General features: G+C 41.5%; 1 protein-coding gene across 1 annotated transcript in view; it reads left to right on the forward strand.

The window, feature by feature from the left end:
* LOC126470344 (uncharacterized) overlaps positions 1 to 20,670 on the forward strand; it is a 913,419-nt gene that overhangs the window by 776,625 nt on the left and 116,124 nt on the right. The window contains exon 18 of the mRNA XM_050098134.1: positions 3,732 to 3,834. Coding sequence (XP_049954091.1) covers positions 3,732 to 3,834 — 103 coding nt within the window. The remainder of the gene's footprint in view (positions 1 to 3,731; positions 3,835 to 20,670) is intronic.

Consider the following 20,670-nt stretch of genomic DNA (forward strand, 5'->3'; position numbering starts at 1 on the left):
ACAGGGAAAAGGTCCATGGGGCCAGTGACCTCTGGATGGCAGTTACATTGCCATCTTGTGGCTGTGCAAAATACAGTAGAGTTCGTCTTCTGCAAGGAAGATGGCTGCACACATAGCCTGACTGTAATGTGGGTTGTTGGCAGAGTAGGTATAGGCCCATTATACAGCAATTACTGTAAATCCCTCTACAAACTCCTTGATGCATATTTCTCATGGTAACTGTACACATAGTAATGCTTTCTGACTTTTAGAGCTGCATTGTGGTTTAGGGACTCAGAATTAAACTCTGACATAGCTTATATTAGCATTCAACTGAACCTGGTATTTCATGTATCGTATACAGCTCCCTGGTTGTCATATGGCAACTTCAACTTTTAACACATTCATCATAAAACTCTTAAAACAGCATACAATCATAATCTGCATGTCTCATCGTAACTAATGACCTTGTATATTTGCATTGCTGGCCGAGATGTATTTCAGTACTGTGTAGCTCACCTACGCTATCAAAGATTGCCACATGACTTATGTAGGTAATATCCTGAAAGCCTATCATTATATGTGAGTGTTGGCCAACCTGGTATTCGTGGGTGCTAAGTATATAAAAACTGAATTTCATTCTGAGAAGATTCTCCAGAATACTTCTTTCTTCTGTAGCTGTCTCAGTAGTGTTACTGCTACTGCTACTACTACTATAGTCTTTGCTTTAAAATATAGTGAGATAAACAAGTGAAAGAGAATTAAATTGTATCTGTGGGTGAGGTTTGAAAGGTTTAGTATCCCATCTGACTGAGATGACTTTTTAAGGCAAAACTAATGCTCTGTAAAGGAAGTTTGGATTCAATTAGTAACTTTTTAAGAAGTTGCTCTCATACCTTTTTTGCTAAATTAATTGAATAGGTGTAGTATTTAATTTGTAAATTGTGTGTCAGGCATTCCACTGTGATAAAATGGGAGTGAAAATGCATATATTCCATCTTTCCACACTCTTCAGCGTGAATGATGACCCCAGATAATTTGCATTTTTTTCCTTTTTTAATCGCAATTGAGTATTGGAACTTCTCTATCCAGCATCTTTTATTGTACCTCATTCCATGTGAATAGTGTGTACACTAGCAAAATGATTTGCATCACCACTCCTCCAGTACAGTCTACCATTTGTATTATTTGTGATGAATGTTCATCTCCTCATTTTCTTCTATTTTTTTATATTTATTTATTTAATGCCCTCCCCTTTTTGTCACGCACGGATGTAGAATTGCTCTCATTTCATGAGCATGTTATGCTCTTCACCACAGTGTTACTGTTATCATTCATCCCATTCTAACTTTTCTGATAATTATTAAGAAAATATCAGCTTCATTCAGTATTAGCTGCATGCTCACCTTACTGAGGTTTGTTGGTTGGCTTCATTGATTTGTTTTCCTAAATTATTTCACATGGCTACTGTGATAGTGCTTCAATAAATGTGGACTAAAAAAGTACATCCATACCCCCCCTCCCCCCCTCTTTCTCTCCAACTTCATTTCCTCCCTCTGCAGCAAATGGCATTGAAATGAAAGCTGTGTCTTCAAAGATGAAAATGGTCTTAAGCTATATCATAACACAGACAAATCCAGATCCCTCTCCTCCCAGGCAAAATAGTGGTTTAACAACATGGTAGAAAGGGCACTATAACTTTATTCTGCAGAGATATTTGCTAAAATAATTTCTCACTTGAAAGGAAGGAAAGCTTCCTTATTAGGTTATTATGACCCTCTGATGTTTTTTTTGTAAGTGTTTACATTCTGCCTGCAGCCCAATAAGGCATTAGGCTCTTATAGGAGGCGCACATTACCGGGTACAAAAATCAACAGGGATTCATCACAGAAGAACCATCATGAAATAATTGGCAAAACTAAGGGATAATAAAAACAAACTTTTCACCTGCCTTGAGATGACTGGGTGTTTGTGTTGTCCTCATCATTTCATCATCATTCAGGAAAGTGGCGATATTGGACTGAGCAAAGGTTGGGAATTTGTACGGGTGCTGATAACCGCGTAGTTGAGCGCCCCACAAACCAATCGTCGTCGTCGTCATCAATAAAAACAAACAATCCATCAAACTCCAGATTATCTCAGTAGAAGAATGACAAAAGACGCAAAAGATGTGAGTGATGGCAAAGGTACCTTTGGAGGGATTGTGCAATAAAAAGCTACAGTGTTAGGAGGAAAAAGCTCAAATACTCTGTGGTCTTGTAGCCCAAATGCACAAAGTTTAATTTCTGTGGACTGTTTTGAAGACACCATTTTATTAAAGGTGGAAAAAAATGGGTAGCAAATTGGAACCTATCATTTGTTTGCTCTAATGTTATGTTCGTGTTACTGGTGGGCATTGAGTGGGAGTAAGGATTTGTAATGAACTTCCAGAATACAGTCTCTTGCTCTCAAAAAAGCACCTGCCCAACTTAACAATGTCAAGTGACAGACGGAAGATGGATGATCAGCAATATTGTCTGTCTTCACTCTGTTACAGACTTTGGATCTGATAGTTATGAATTATATGCTAAGCACCTCTTGTCCCTCTGTTGACCAAGTTTTGGTTATGATAATCTCTTCCTCCACTAGCATTTGAATTAGGTTCCTCCAAGTCAAACACATTTGTTATAGCACAATTTAGAGGGCTTATATGTGAAAGCAGGTAGACTGTGACTCAAGATATTCCGTTGCAGCAATACTGATAAAGAAAGACACTAATCAAGGTAGTTGTCTAAAAGTGCATATTTTTCTCAAGTAATTACTAAGTGGTATCAAATGTGTGAAACAGTTGTGGACCTCCTAGTGAAGTCTCCCATGCTCATGGCAGTAAATGATGGGAAGTTTATTTATATTGCTTTCTTTTTGCAATTCAGTGTGTGACAAAAAGTTCAGACTACTACTGGTTGTAGAGGGTTATTGTATCCCCAAGGTGAACTGCCCATAATGTAAGTCATGTAAAATATTTGATATTAATGAGACAGTTCTTGATGGTAGAAGCCATGGTGCTTATGGCTGAGTATATATACTGTCTATATGGGACCTGCTGTTTTGCAGCCAGAGGGAATTGGAGAGCAATACATGATTGCCTCTGAATATCACTTGGTATGAAGCATAATCAAAGCCATCAAATGAAATCAAAGGAATCAAGCAGGAAGCAGGTAGATGAATACACACACAAAACACAGATGATGTGACTTACCGAACGAAAGTGTTGGCAGGTCGATAGACACAAACAAACACAAACATACACATGAAATTCAAGCTTTCGCAACAAACTGTTGCCTCATCGGGAAAGAGAGAAGGAGAGGGAAAGACGAAAGGATGTGGGTTTTAAGGTAAGTCTTACCTCTAAGGTAAGTCTTTCCGCTCCCGGGATTGGAATGACTCCTTACCCTCTCCCTTAAAACCCACATGCTTTCATCTTTCCCTCTCCTTCCTTCTTTCCTGATGAGGCAATAGTTTGTTGCGAAAGCTTGAATTTCATGTGTATGTTTGTGTTTGTTTGTGTGTCTATCGACCTGCCAGCACTTTCGTTCGATAAGTCACATCATCTGTGTTTTTAGATATATTTTTCCCACGTGGAATGTTTCCCTCTAAAAAATATATATATGATCTCCACAAACCTAACATTAATTAGAAGGCAGCAGTTCAGTATTGCTCTTCATATGGCAAACATGATTAAAGTTTGATGTTTGACATGTTTTGTATTTCAGGCCCATATAGTGTCGACGTGCTCAGAAAATATAAGTGCTTTGAGTGTTGTTTTGGAGAAGGAACATGGAATTCTCCCAGAGAAGAGGCTAAAAGAACTGAGAGGTAAGTTGTTGTGTTGTTTTTTTTTTTTCTTTCTTTCTTTTTTGAAATGTGTGTGTCTCACTTTTTGTAAATATCATTGATGAAGGTTGTTTTTTTTGTCATGACAGCAGTGTTACAGCTCATTGCTCTTAATAGCTGCATTGCCTCTTAGTACACTAGTTTCATTCGAAGGCGGTGAACATTGCTGACTGGTATCTGCAAGTGTGGCAGTATCAGGTGATACCAAATGTGTGTGGAATATACTTGAATTTATTCAACATTATCATATTAGAAAGTAATTATTAATGTGGAATGAAACACACTGAGAATGCAAAGAGCAGGAAGACAGACAAATAACTAGAGGAACAAAGGGAATGAGTTGGATATGCTTTTTAAGTCTTGTCAATGGCTTATAGGTTGTATACTTAAACAGGGATGTTAAGGTGGCTTAGTAGAAATCTGTGTTGATATAAAACAGCATCATAGAGAGCAAAGAGAAGATATAGTAGGTGTCATTGGTAATTAGTGTTGCCAGGTTTTCTGAAATAAGGGAGTTTCTGAAAATTGGCAACGTGTCGTATCATGTAGGATGTAACACTACACTGTTGACGTTTTGTATAGTATTTTAATTTTCAGTTTTTGTGGAATTTTTGTACTCATACACTTGAATGCACAGACATGATTACGAATGTTTATAATTTGATTGGTATTCAGAAAGAAACTTATCTTCCACACAACTGAATAATTCTGAATACAATTTGCAGTTCACTTTTAATGAGTTCAACAGAACGTCTGTTTATCACATCAGTCCACGTATTATTCATAATTGAAAACACACTTTCTGTGTGGTCATTAGATCCTGAGATACTTATCACAAAACAGGATTCTTCTTTTTTAAAATTTGTTTTTCAAATTCTGTTTGTTAATTGGTTTGCATCTAGAATCACAAAACACAGATACCCATTACTCAAAAACATTATCAGCAAAGATTGACTTTATCATTTAAATTTCCCCTGACATTACAGAACCCACCATACAATTCATCTTCATTTACATCAAATTCAAAATAATATCTTGCAGCTCACTGAAATTAATTTCTTTGGTTATACAGACAGGAAGAAAATTTATCTGCATTTTCTGTGAAACATTTCAGTAACTGACATTGAATCAGTAAAAACTGAAAAAATATTGCACTTCACCCAAAAAAACAGTATATTAGAATGAGATCAGGATAAATGCTTTTAAATACATGAGACAAGAGACTGAAAAAAGGGTCAAAATACATCTAAACCTGGGAAATATCGGAGACCTGGCTACCCTATTTGTGATGAATACGTTATGAGTACCAGCAATTGCAGCCAAGGGCATATTCCAGGAAGCAAAGAGAGCTTCACTGCAAGTTTAAACACAGCCAAAACCTCTCAGACAAACAGAAGTTAAACGATGTCAAAGTCTGTGTAAGGAGGGCTATGCATGAAGTGAAGTGTTCAGTGAATTCGAAAGTAAAATTCTATGTACCGACTTGATGGAAAATCCTAGGAAGTTCTGGTCTTACATTAAATCAGTAAGTGGCTCGAAACTGCATATACAGACACTCCAGGATGATGATGGCATTGACACGCGTAAAGCTGAAATACTAAACGCTTTTTTCCAAAGCTGTTTCACAGAGAAAAACCGCACTGCAGTTCCTTCTCTAAATCCTCGCACAAACGAAAAAATGTCTGACATAGAAATAAATGTCCAAGGAATAGAAAAGCAACTGAAATCACTCAACAGAGGAAAGTCCACTGGACCTGACAGGATACCAATTCGATTCTACACAGAGTACGCGAAAGAACTTTCCCCCCTTTCCATGTACCGCAAGTCTCTAGAGGAACGGAAGGTTCCAAATGATTGGAAAAGAGCACAGGTAGTCCCAATCTTCAAGAAGGGTTGTCGAGCAGATGCGCAAAACTATAGACCTATATCTCTGACATCGACTGTTGTAGAATTTTAGAACATGTTTTTTGCTCGTGTATCATGTCATTTCTGGAAACCCAGAATCTACTCTGAAGGAATCAACATGGATTCTGGAAACAGCGATCGTGTGAGACCCAACTTGCTTTATTTGTTCATGAGACACAGGAAATATTAGGTACAGGCTCCAAGGTAGATGCCACTTTCCTTGACTTCCGAAAGCCATTCGATACAGTTCCGCACTGTCGCCTGATAAACAAAGTAAGAGCCTACGGAATATCAGACCAGCTGTGTGGCTGGATTGAAGAGTTTTTAGCAAACAGAACACAGCATGTTGTTCTCAATGGAGAGACGTCTACAGATGTTAAAGTAACCTCTGGCGTGCCACAGGGGAGTGTTATGGGACCATTGCTTTTCACAATATATGTAAATGTCCTAGTAGATATTGTCGGTAGTTCCATGCGGCTTTTCGCGGATGCTGCTGTAGTACACAGAGAAGTTGCAGCATTAGAAAATTGCAGCGAAATGCAGGAAGATCTGCAGCAGATAGGCACTTGGTGCAGGGAGTGGCACCTGACCCTTAACATAGACAAATGTAATGTATTACGAATACATAAAAAGAAGGATCCTTTATTGTATGATTACATGATAACGGAACAAACACTTGTAGCAATTACTTCTGTAAAATATCCAGGAGTATGCGTGCAGAATGATTTGAAGTGGAATGATTATATAAAATTAATTGTTGGTAAGGCGGGTGCCAGGTTGAGATTCATTGGGAGAGTCCTTAGAAAATGTAGTCCATCAACAAAGGAGGTGGCTTACAAAACACTCGTTTGACCTATAATTGAGTATTGCTCATCAGTGTGGGATCCGTACCAGGTCATGTTGACAGAGGAGATAGAGAAGATCCAAAGAAGAGCGGTACATTTTGTCACAGGGTTATTTGGTAAGCGTGCTAGCATTACGGAGATGTTTAGCAAACTCAAGTGGCAGACTCTGCGAGAGAGGCGCTCTGCATCGCGGTGTAGCTTGCTGTCCAGGTTTTGAGAGGGTGCGTTTCTGGATGAGGTATCAAATGTATTGCTTCACCCTACTTATACCTCCTGAGGAGATCATGAATGTAAAATTAGAGAGATTCGAGCGTGCACGGAGGCTTTCTGGCAGTCGTTCTTCCCGCGAACCATATGCGACTGGAACAGGAAAGGGAGGTAATGACAGTGGCATGTAAAGTGCCCTCCGCCACACACCGTTGGGTGGCTTGTGGAGTATAAACGTAGATGTAGATACTGTTGTGGCTTAAGTCATGTGATAACTTCAAAACATTCGTGCTTTTGCATTCTAAGTGATTTAGGACTGAATACTGGCTTAATGAGAAACATTACTAATTGAAGGTCAGTCAAGAATGGTTTCTTAACCTTATGCATAGATGTGTCCTACAGCAGGCTAACAGGAAGTACCTCAGGAATTATCTTTCAACAGCCTGAAAACAAATTGTGTTGCACCCTGTTCTGGTTTACAAAATTCAACTTTTTATGTCCCACAGCCAGTCAAAATGTTAGTGTGTTATTTGTCACATATTAAGTAACTAAATTGACGTAGGGGATGTTTCTCTGCATTTACTTTGAAGATATTAGTTGAAATGATAGTTAAATAATATTGTAATTATGACAAATGGTTATTGTTATTTTAATGTGGTTATATTGGTACTGGACATAAAAAATTGTGTCACTTGTAAGCAAATGCAATACACATCACTGTTATTCATTGTCTTATTATTTTCACAAGCTTCACTGTATTGTAGGTTATCCATTGTTCCATCATTCTTGCATTATATTATTCCTGATAGTCACTTCTCAGTGCTATTGAGAGTAAATAGTATCTGGTATAGTAGGATGAATTACTCCACTGCATTCTGAACATTAATGGAGTTGACTCTAACACAAGCAGTGGACATACATAACAGCTCAAACTTTATTTTAATTTTCTTAGCACTTTTACTGAATCACCAGATTTACAACAGCTCAAAGGATCTGACTGCAACCTCAGTTCACAAACCCGACATCTATGCCAAGAGATGAAAAACACTTTTATGAGGCATTTGAGAGGGCTATGCAAGTTTTGATATTGAAATTGGCCTTCTTCTACATGTACACAAATTACAGTTCCCCCGGCACACTTTCTGTGTGTAAGTTTGGGCTAATCTTGGAAAATAATTTAGGGATTTTTATATGGTACACTGATGCAGTGAATGATTCATGAGGAAGGTTCATGTATATCATCTATAAGTATTTATTGTGAATTGGCTGCATTTTGATGAATTAAAGTCCTCCTCCACGGTGAAAACGATGCCACTGCCATCTCGTGGGAAATAGTAGAACTGCTTGGAATCATCATAAGCCTAAGGCTACCAGACTAAATCACCAGGTTGTCATGCCAGTGTTGCTTGGCATATGATGTTACCATATTACATAGCAAAGAATATTGTGAACCAGTATTGCATGGCAGAGGGTGCCTCCTACCAGTGTTGTGTGGCTTCATATCATGTTGCATGGCCGATTGTGCATAGCAGATGGTGCATTGTACCATACGAAAGTTACCTAACATTGTTCTCTGAATTTTAATCATAACTCTTTACAATTGCCAGTAAACAAAATTACTGATACACCAGACAAGTCATACGCCTGTAGATACTTAGTGCTATCCATGCAAAGCTGGGTAAGATTGCTAATTTAATATCTTTCAGGAACACTGTATACACCTTCTCCTGAGTTTCAGTCAAATCACTACTCTTTTGCTGTTTCAGTTGTTGATGTTATTATTTTGGGCGCACGTGGAGAGATTGTTCATTAAAACACTATAAGAGACGTTTATGCCATTTGTTGATTTTTTCTCGAGAACTATCAAACAAGCCATTCGTCGACCCAAGGCTGGTTTGAATAGCCCTAGTGAAGTTGGTATGCCTTTGCCCTTAGTCTGACTTGGAACCAGCTCGTTTATAGGGGAACTGACTGAGTACTAGATGTTGCCTTCATATGTAGTTCTTCCAGTCTTCTATTACTCCATCTCCTCCTCTCCCCTCTCTCCCCTAGCTGTCGATCTCCTTCTCCATCCTATCTGTGCCCCCCCCCCCCCCCCCCCCCCCCTGTGGGTCCATGGGTAAAAATAGGCCCGAGGTATTCCTGCCTGTCGTAAGAGGCAACTAAAAGGAGTGTCTCATGTTTCAGCATTTATATGATGGTCCCCTGTGGGGTTTGACCTCGTATTTCAAAATTTTTCTGGAGAGCGAGCCAATTGGGGAAGAGCGCCTTACATGGTGCATTGTGTCCATCGTGCATTGAGATCTTTAGCCCACTTTCTCATCGTTGCATTGCAGTCCCGCTCATTCTCCTTCTCTTGGGTGAGGATACATAACTGGGTGGATTTTCTACCATGCACTGTGCAGTGTTGCGTTCTGCACTGATGATGTCATGGACTTCTTTGCACCTGATATCCAGCACGGTAGCCAGTCTGTTGTAGTGGGGCCGCCATGTACCCTGTTGGTTGTAGCCCCCTGACAACACAGGGATCGCTCTGCTGATGCCTGTGCCATTTACTCCCTATGTATGCCAAGGAGTAGATACCTGTCACCCTGGGGCATGGGGATTCCTGGCAATGGCCATCCTGCCAGGTGACCCTTGCTGAGGCTGGGTGGTGCCCGTGGGGAGGGCCCTTGGTTGGAGTGGGTGGCATCAGGGCGGATGACATGCAATGAAGTGTGGTACATCATCTCTTGCTGGTGGCCAGCCACCAGCAGTATCTAAATGTTCCAGGACTCAATTCAGTGCACAGAAGTATGACCCCAAATCGTCCCCCTCCCTGGCTGCACCATGGGAAGAATGCCAGGCTAAGGATGGCAGTGAAGCTTATTCACCCCGGTACCTTGTCTGTTTGAGAGCTGATGGGGAATCCTTTATGGTGATGAAGCTTCAGTTTTTTGTTGAGCATTTAGAGGACAAGTTTTGGGAGGTGAAAGACTTGTCCAAAATGCGCTCTGGGTCAGTCTTGATCAAAACAGCATCCTTTGCCCAGTCTCGGGCACTACTCGCCTGTGACAAGCTGGGGGCTGTTTCTGTTTCCATCATGCCCCATAAGAACTTGAATATGGTTCAGGGTCTCATATTCTACAGGGATCTTCTTTTGCAGTCTGACAATGAGCTGCACGGGGTCTGAGGGATAAACAGGTTGCTACCAGTGCCTTCATCTTGGATTTTGAGGGTGACACATTACCTGAAAAGGTCAAGGTGATGGTCTACCGCTGTGATGTCAAGCCATATAACCCTCCCCTAATGCGATGTTTTAAGTGCTGGAAGTTTGGCCCTATGTCTTCCTGGTGTACTTCCACGTGTTGAGATTGTGGACGTCCTTCGCATCCCAATACTCCATGTGCCCCACCTCCTATCTGTGTTAACTGCGGAGAGCATCATTCCCCTTGCTCGCCAGAGTGCAGGATCTTACAGAAAGAAAGAAAAATCATGGAGTACAAGACCCTGGGCTGACTGATCTACACTGAGGCTAAGAGGAAATTTGAATGACTCCATCCTGTGTGAATGACTTCCTCTTATGCCACCGCTACGACAACAGCGATAGCCCCATCATTTCAGCGAATTCCAGTCGGCTCTCAGAGCTGTAAGACTACACCTGCCACCTTGACCATGGAGGGATTTACCCTCCCTGTTGCTCCTGCACCACATACTTCGGGAGCAACGCCCCCCCCCCCCCCACCCCCGCCCTGCCCCCAACCATTGGTCTTTAACCAAGGCAGACTGGGAAACTTTCAGTCCTGCAGTCACCGTTGACGCTCCCCCACATGGTAACATCGATGTGTTGGCCGAGTGGGTGACCACAACAGTCATTACTGCAGTGGAAAACATGATCGCTCACTCTATTGGGTGCTCCCGGCGAAAGGCAGTCCCTTGGTGGTCACCGGAAGTCGCTGTGGCAATTGAGCATAGGCAGGTTCTCCAGTGGCCTAAGTGACACCCTTTCCTGGAGCACCTCATAGCCCTTAAATGGCTCCGTGCCTGTGTTCGCCAGCTTATCAAAAGATGGAAGCAGGAGTGTTGGAAGAGGTAAATGTCGACCATTGGGTGCCATACGTCACCTTCCCAGGTCTGGGCAGAGGTCAAACTAGTTTTTGGGTACCAGACCCCAACAGGTGTTCACATAAACGGCTGAACACTTTGCTGAGCACTTTGCACTTTGCTTGAGCCTCTGCGTCGGAGAGCTACCCCCCCCCCCCCCCCCTAGCCTTTCACACCCTCAAACACTGTGAACCCTGTAACGTCCCATTTACAGAGTGGGAGCTCCTCAGTACCCTTGCACATTGCCATGACACATCCCCTGGGCCAGATTGGATCCACACTCAGATGATTAAACATCTCTCATCTGACTACAAGCAACATGTCCTCGTCATCTTCAATTGGATCTGGTGCAATGGCATCTTTCCATCGCAATGGTGGGAGAGCACCATCATTCTGGTGCTTAAACCCGTTAAAAACCCACTTGATGTGGATAGCTATTGGCCCATGAGCCTCACCAAAATTGTTTGCAAGCTGCTGGAATGTATGGTGTGTTGGCAGTTGTGTTGGGTCCTGGAGTCACATGGCCTACTGGCTCCACATCAGGGCAGCTTTCGCCAGGGTCGCTCCACCACTGATAATCTTGTGTCCCTCGAGTCTGCCATCCGAACAGCCTTTTCCAGACACCAACACCTGGTTGCCACCTATTTTGATTTAGGAAAAGTGTATGACACCACCTGGTGACACCATATCCTTGCCACATTATATGAGTGGGGTCTCCCATAGGCGACCCAGGTCAGGGCTCACGATTGCAGTTCACTTGCGATCACTTCTATCACTTCTGTCTGAACTGGAGTCCTTGCCTTTACCACCTCTCCTCAAGGTCGATTCACGTACACCTACACAGTGTAGCCCTGGGCCAAATCTTTGCCTGGACCTTTCACGTGGCCCTAAGGACTCCATTAACCCTGTGGCTCTTCTCTGTCACTTCCACTCGATTCTCGACGTGTTCCAGGGCTCTTAAGTGGTTTACACTGATGGCTCGATGGCTGATGGTCACGTTGGTTTTGCCTATATTCACGGCGGCCGTGTTGAACAGCATTCCTTACCCAGTGGCTGCAGTGTATTCACTGCAGAGCTGGTGGCCATGTCTCATGCACTTCAGTATATCCGTTCATGCCCTGGGGAGTTCTTTATTTTATGTACTGATCCTTGAGCAGCCTACAAGCTATCGACAAGTGCTACCTTCGTCATCCTTTGGTAGCGTCCATCCAGGAGTCCATCTATGCCCTTGAACACTCCAGTCATTCAGTGGTGTTTATCTGGACCCCTGGTCATGTCAGAATCCCGGCAAATGAACTTGCTGACAGGCTGGCTAAACAGGCTACATGGAAACCGCTTCTGGAGATCAGCCTCCCCACAACTGATCTGCGTTTGTTATTATGGTGCAAGGAGGAGTGGCAAAATCTCAGTACGCACAACAAACTGCGAGCCATTAAGGACACAACGAATGTGTGGAAGTCCTCGATGAGGGCCTCTTGCAGGGATTCCGTGGTCCTCTGCCGGCGCCGCATTGGCCATGTCTGGGCAATGCTCGGCTACCTCCTGCACCGTGAAGACCCGCCTCAGTGTCGGTGCAGCACCTGGTTGACAGTGGCCCATATTCTTCTGCTCTGTTGTTATTTGGCTCCCCAGCAACATCTGTGTCCTCTACCTTAGTGTTTTTAGGGTGGAGAATCTAATGTGCTGCAAAGTGGCTGGCTTCTCCTTTTTATTTTTGTGGTTGGCCAGCCACTGTAATCTGCTTTCTTGTTTTACTCTCTTCTAACTGTTTCTTGTGTCTGTCTGTTGTTTTCTTGTCCCCTTTGGTTCCTTCTAGTGTTCGGTGCCTTTCCTTCTTTGTTGTGGTTTTTCCTTTCTTTCCATTCTGTGTTATACATATCGTATGTTTGATTTTCACACTTGAGGCTTTGTTTTATTTGGAACACGGGACCAATGACCATGCAGTTTGGTCCCTTCCTCCCCTGTTTTAAACCAATCAACCTACCAACCTCTGTGTTCATCTTTCCCTTCCCCCTTTCACCTTTTCATCTCCTCCTCACCCACCCCTTTCTTTCCTTCACCTCTATCCCAGTAGGTGGTTGGTGGTTCTTACCCCTACAGTATTTCTTTCCAGATAGTAAGTAATATGTGTACCGAGTTAGGTTGAAATTGACCCAGGAGTTTAGGAGGAGCATCTTACCCATGGCTTCACCCGTGTACACATGTCATACACATTTCACATATCTGTACACACATTTCACCTGTATCTCTAGCAAATCTGACCCTGAAATTGCATTTTCATGCAACTCAGTGTTTATGATGTCTTGTCTCCTGAACTGTGTGTTGAACAGTGTTATAATTTTGCAAGTACTTTCAGCACCATATGCTGAAACTTCTGTGAAATTTGTTACTAACAGAGTTAGTAACACAGAAAAAATAAATTATAATGGTATGCCTGATATGGCAGTTTTACTCCGTGAACAGTGAAAATGTAGTAAGCAATAAACTTCTTTCTTTTCAATGTTTTGGGCAGGGTGTCAGCAAGAAAAAGTTTTGTAAAGGTTGAAATTGTATGTAAAGTTTACTGCAAGTGACTAAGTGCTCTCATTCTCAAATGGTGGGTGAATAAAATGTGGGTATCCATGTCTCATGGGCTACATTACTTCTTCACCTGCCCCCACCCCCCTTTTCAGTTCCCCTCCCCCTTTCACTCCCATCCCCACCTCCCGATATGTAGGTGGGGGGGGGGGGGGGTTCAAATTGATCCAGTAGCTCAGGAAGAGATGTGGAAGATACACTGATAAGCCTGAACATTGACTACCACCCTGCTATCAATGTAAACCCACCTCTGCGACAGCAGCATCACGTGGCAAGGAATGACTGCTACTCAGACACACGCATGGTGCATTTAGTGTAGGTGAGTGTGCTGTCCATGTGCGCGATGGGGAAGGGTCGGCCACTGTGGCCGAGCAGTTCTAGGCGCCTCAGTCTGGAACCACACGACTGCTATGGTCACATGTTTGAATCCTGCCTAGGGCATAGATGTGTGTGATGCCCTTAGGTTGGTTAGGTGTAAGTAGTTCTAAGTTCTAGGGGACTGATGACCTCAGATGGTAAGTCCTGTAGTGCTCAAAGCCATTTTTGATGGGGAAAGTTTGTGATCTATTTTACTTTGACCGAGGGCAGATTGTGATTGCCCTAAAGCTTGGCACGAGCATTTTCGAAACTGCGCAGCTTGTTGGGTGTTTGAGGAGAACTTTGGTGAGTGTCCTCAACACTTGGTGTCCACAGTTCGTGGTCTTGCAGTCGCATTCTTGCTTCCCAGGCACGGGGTCCCGGGTTCGATTCCCGGCGGGGTCAGGGGTTTTCACCTGCCTCAAGATGACTTGGTGTTTGTGTTGTCCTCATCATTTCATCATCATTCATGAAAGTGGCAAGTTTGGACTGAGCAAAGGTTGGGAATTTGTATGGGTGCTGATAACCACACAGTCGGGTGCCCCACAAACCAATCATCATCATCATCATCATCATCATCATCATCATCAACACTTGGTGAAACCATGTCTAGACATTGTGGGGTTGGGCGGCCAGCCTCGTTACAGATGTTGGACATTGTAGACTTGGCGGACTTGTAAAACAGGACAGGCGGTGAACTGTGGCAGACATAACATCAGACTTTAATGCTGGGCAGAGTAAGAGTGCGAACATACAGTGCACCAACCACTCTTAACTATGGTTCTCTGCAGCCGATGACCCATGCATGTGCCAATGTTAACACAATTGAAATGGGCATGTGACCATTGGCACTGGATGTTAGTGCCATGGCAGAGCATTGCATGCTCTGATGAATCCTGACATTTTCTTCATCATGTCGATGGGAGGGTACGAATCTGTTATCTTACAGGGGAATAGCTCCTTGACGCCTGCACTGCGGGACTGAGACAAGCTGGCAGCAGTTTCAGTATGTTCTGAGGAACATTCATGTGGACGTCCATGGGTCCAGTGGAGCTCGTGCAAAGCACCATGATGGTCAAGGAATACGGTACACTGGTTGTAGACCATGTACACCCTTCCGTGACTATCATGTTTCTGGAGACCAGTGGCATTTTTCAGCAAGATAATGCACTATGTCACAGGAAAGGAGTGTGATGGAGTAATTCAAGGTACACTGTGGTGAGTTCCAGTTGATGTATTGGCCCCCAAACTCGCCAGATCTGAACCTGATCGAACGCATCTGGGATGTAATTGAACATGGTGTCAGAGCTCATTGCTGCCCTCCCAGAATTAGTGGATTAACGGGAATTAGGTGACTTGTGTGTGCAGATGTGGTGTGGATATATATATATATATATATATATATATATATATATATATATATATATATATATATATATATATATATATATATATATATATATATATATATATATATATATATATATATATATATATATATATATATATAGGGAAACATTCCCTGTAGGAAAAATGTCTTTCCCTCTCCTTCCCTCTTTCCTGATGAGGCAACAGTTTCCAACTGTTGTCAAGATGATACTCAGATATTACATATTTGAATAAGAACTCTTCTTAAGTAGTTTCGGGTTCTATTCAGTTGAGTTCACTGCTTTGAGTGTTGTTCTGTGGAATCAGTCAGTACCCATATTTTGCTACTGCCACTACCAACCTACTGAAGATACCCAATCTTCTGTATTTATGCTCATAAAATAATTACAACAGATATGAGATAAAAATATTCTGATACTGAGAACTGAGTGTTGAAGGATCAAAAGAGTGGCTGCAGTCATTCAGTGATACCTTCTGAGAGCCTTCTGTTCCAGGAAAGACTAAATTGACTTCCAACAAATATGGAAGAAAGACGGTTAATGGCTGCACAAATGTCCAGTCGACTTGATTTGTCTCAAAATGGGTAGCAGAATAGTGTACCCATTGTTTGCAAGTTGTAGAATTTCATATCTCCACTTGGTTGTTAGATGTTCTGACAGATTTGGCCATAGTCATTTGTGATATCAGTGGACAAAAAAAAAAAAAAAAAAAAAAAAAAAAAAAAAGATTCTCAAAGAAAGTCTTTATAATATCTGGAACAAAGATTTGTTTGTATCAAGTGAAAGACGATCAAATGGCAGTAACTCCCTTTTGAAACACCCTTCTTCTTGGATAAATGACCAGGTTGATACCGTAAATATGTGCAGTATTTTGGCTGCAGACAGAGTTACTATCATAAAATAGAATAATGAATTTCCATACTGTGGAAACTTATTATCTACGAGCACTTCAAGCTGCTACTTACCCTCTTACAAAGGTTACAGCAGATCAGCAGGCCTAGCATCTTCGTTTACTTTGCGAAAATTAAGAAACTGTACTTACTGGATACAAAAATCTGGTCATTTACTCATTACTTGTTAACCATCTACTGGGAAAATCTGAAGTACCACAATCTGTTGTGTTATGTGAAACTGAAGAAGACTGAAATTAGTATGTTGGTACCAGCTGTACAAATTTGTAGAACTGAATAATTTTTGTAAGTCATGGAACACCCAGTGAATCAGCTGGTGAGTGATTTCATGGAAACTAATCAAATAATTTGATACAGGAATGAGACACATTCCAGCAACTAAAAGAAATGCATAAACAGAGAGTTATAAATAAGAAAAAACCCTTGAGAATGAACAAAAACAGCTGAACAAATTAAAATGAAGTTGACATGGTGGGAAGTGAAATATGTAGTTTTCCTTTAAGAACAATGGGTAAAATGAGTGTCTTCATGTTTGAAGATAACATTTAACTTACCTGAATGATATGAGGAAGAGATACTGATTCAGGAAAAATACTAGATCATCTCTGTGGCAGAAACAGGAATGATTTTTTTCAACAATAACATGACGATTCTTCCATACATCCTTTTCTAAATTAACATCTGTGTGCTGCAAGCTACCATAAAATCAGTGGTAATGGGCACATTATGTATCAGCATCATTGTACACCCTTTGTATTTCAATTGTGGATGGTGATTCGTGAAAACGACTGTTAATACACTCTGTGTAACCCTGAATAGTGATTTTGTTACTGATGTGATCATTTCTTGAGTTAAAATATCTGTAGGGTAAAATAGCATTCCTTAATTTGTTTTGGAACATCTACTATTGGAATTTTGAGAGTAAGTTATGTAATGCAAAGCCTCTTTCCCTATAAGGGAGCAGTGAAAGTGACATCAGGAGGGGCAAGTATAGAAGGCATCTCCTCCACCTTTTCTGCCCATTTCTGCATGCTTCCCCCATTCATATTCTCACCATACACCATACACATCAGTCAGAAGCCTTCGGCATATGCATGTCAAGTTGAACGTACGAACTGTGCCGTTAGACATTGCTATCTGGTACATTTATGCTTAGTGCATTACAAGATGCTCACTTTAAAATGTTATGATACCTGAAATCTGCATATAGCACATCACAATAAAGATTTTATGATCAGAAGTGGACACTGATGTGTTTCAATGACTGCAGAATCATATACCAAGAAAATTTTAGAAAATAGTTTAGTGAAACACTAGCCTCTCCATATTAATGTATTCTCACAGGTTTTAAAAGGTATATTGCGGTCAAAAATGCATTATTACTGCTCATATATTAAATTATAATGCTATTTCAATTTTGACTATGTGAACATTTTAGCATTCCTTGGCTTTGCATGTTAGTTTTAACCATGGTACAGAACAGCAAACATGAACCTTCTGCTACCCACAAGTAATGCTGACAAACTTGCCAGCACAGGCAGTGTACTCCTGGTGGCTTATCTGCCTTGTATTGATAAGCATTTGGGGGGGGGGGGGGGAGGAGGAAAGTGAAGATCACAGGAAAGGGAATCGGAGGGAACAGCATTCCTAGCTTCAGGGGCAGGGGAATAAACTAGAAACATGACATTTAATGCAATTTATTGCTGTTTGTTGTCCTGCTCTGAAGCCTCACTATCTGAGGAGTCATTTGAAGCAATGACAATGCTTTCAATGAACTTTTTTTCACATGCCTTCCTTCAATAACTAATTTTCTTGCAATTTTCAATGTGGTATATGCACTAAATGCAGTCTTCCACTGTGACATCATCAACTGCTTCCTCAAGTAAAATTTGCACATTTTCATTCTGCATGTGCAATTTCTGGCTCTGACCTTTCTCTTAACTAGCTCCTCATTCTGACCCTGATGGGCCAATCAGAGACAAACTGAGCATTGTGTCATCCCCTGCCAGCGGTGTCGTTGGATGCGATAAGGAGGGGGTGTGGTTCAATACACTGCTCTCGCGGCTGTTGTCTGCTTTCTTCACCTTGGAGCCACTACTTCTCATTTAAGTATCTACTCAGCTGGCCTCAGGAGGCTCTGTGCATCCCATAATAGACCTCCCATCAAGGAAAAACCACTGACAGTACTACTAATCAAATCTGGGCTATCTGCCTAGCAGTCACACATGCAGACCACTGGGCTCTGGAGGCTGATGTTTCCACTCACTAGGGTCCATATGTTTTTCTATTGAGTTATACTGACTGTTGTAAGGGGACAGACTCACAACCTCGTGGGCAGTTTCTGCCGCATAGTTCAAATTGATTGTAAAAGTGCTTGTGGCACCTGATTTCCTCCAACATCTGCAATTTTGTACAGCAGCCTGAAATTTTGTCTTCTAGCCACTGTGCATTTTTTTCCTCATTTGAGTCCAAATTAGGAATTTTCTCATTTCTTCTTGAATGATAAGTGGTGTTATCCATGACAATCACACAACCCTCTTTTAAACCGCATAATAAAATCTAAAAAAAGGTAGTGTTTAAGTATGTACCTATTAGTTTCTTCATGACAATCATAGAATTTGCAGGATCTAAATATTAGCATTAAGGTTTTGATAAAGCCATATTCAGATGATCCTGCATGACAGACAGTAAGGGTATTTCCTTTGCCAGTCAGTGCTTTCAACTTGCAGCTGCCTTCTGAATCCTGCTAGATGTGCTTTATAGCATGATTTTGACTGAATCGGCTCTCCTTGAGCTAAATAGTGGGGCAAAGCTTTTCTTTCCTGATGTGGATTTTTTTTTTTTCAGAAAAGTAGCCATAGCTGCTAAAATATTGGCTCTCTCCATCAGAATGCATCTTCCACTGTTGCATTTTCTGTACTTGAATTTCAAAGATTTCGGAATTATTTAACTTGAATGGTGGCCCCTGTAAAAGCAGTCTTGCAGGTAAAAGTCTGCTACTTTTTACCTTGTAGGATGCTCACCACAATCATGAAATTCCAATACATTACAATGTACATCATCTTTCTGGAAATTGTCCAAATTTGTGATGGTTCTTCTAAGAGATTGAAACTTTACTTCTCGATCACGGGTTTCCACTACCCATCTGGCTGCCGCAGTTACTGCTGCTGCTACAGATATTCTCTGTAAGGTTCATAGTGAAACACCATATACTTTTACTATTGAAATTTGTGACAAGATTCCACCTCTTCTGGCATTGTCTCTAAAATGACAAAGGAATATGTATACTGTGTATATGACTCCCTTTCTTTGGCTCTTTGTGTCTTGATACTCGGTCATCCTAATTCACAGACAAAAAGAGCAATATTACTCAATGGAAGTCACTGCTCTCTCTACTAATGTATGCTTCCATGCAACACACACACACACACACACACACACACACACACACACACACACACACACACACACACACACACACAAGAAAATGCTGGATTGAGGGTACCATCCAAGTTGCAAAGCTGTGTCAGCAGCAGTATAAATCAAGTGGTGTATTGCCAAATAAACCCTGTTAATGACAGGTGTTTGGTAGCCGTCGCTTCTTACGAGGCTACCTGGATGACACCTGTAGCAGAAATGATACAGTGGTAAGTGTGAGCTTAGAGTCACAGATCAAGCTGGACTAGGCCAAAGGCTTCTCATTGGCACTTAGAAAAGGCAGGAAGACAAGTATTAGGAGACTCAACATACCTCTCAAAACTGCCACTTTTCTGCTCCCTAGTGTGGTAGTGTTTTCCACTGGAGTTTATCGAGTATTACTCTAAAGTATGATACAAATTGATGACAAGTCACACAGAAACTCCTTCAATCATCTCTGTTACTTATGTTAACTCACCTTGGTAATGATTTCATACTGATAAACGGTATATAAAAATTTGTTGGTCAAGAGTCTTCCATGTGGTCTGCTTCATGGATTCTTGTAATGTAGTTTAACTTGGCGTGTGCCTTACACACAGTTAGATTCAGCACGGATTCAGAAAACCTCATTCTTGCAAAACACAACTGGCTCTTTATACTCGTGAAGTAATGAGTGCTATTGACAGGGGAAGTCAAATTGATTTCATATTTTTAGATTTCCAGAAGGCTTTCGACACCGTTCCTCACAAGCGTCTTCTAAACAAACTGCGTGCCTCGGTTGTGTGACTGGATTCCTGATTTTCTGTCAGAAAGGTCACAGTTCGTAGTAATAGACGGAAAGTCATTGAGTAAAACAGAAGTAATATCCGGCGTTCCCCAAGGAAGTGTTATAGGCCCTCTATTGTTCCTTACGAATATAAACGATTTGGGAGACAATCTCAGTAGCTGTCTTAGATTGTTTGCAGATGATGCTGTCATTTACCATCTTGTAAAGTCATAAAATGACCAAAATGAATTGCAAATTGATTTAGATAAGGAATCCGTATGGCGTGAAAAGTAGCAATTGACCGTGAATAAAGAAAAGTGTGAAGCTATTCACTGAAGTACTAAAACAAATCCACTAAATTT

This window comes from Schistocerca serialis, chromosome 3 (assembly GCF_023864345.2).
Source record: "Schistocerca serialis cubense isolate TAMUIC-IGC-003099 chromosome 3, iqSchSeri2.2, whole genome shotgun sequence".
NCBI lineage: Eukaryota > Metazoa > Arthropoda > Insecta > Orthoptera > Acrididae > Schistocerca > Schistocerca serialis.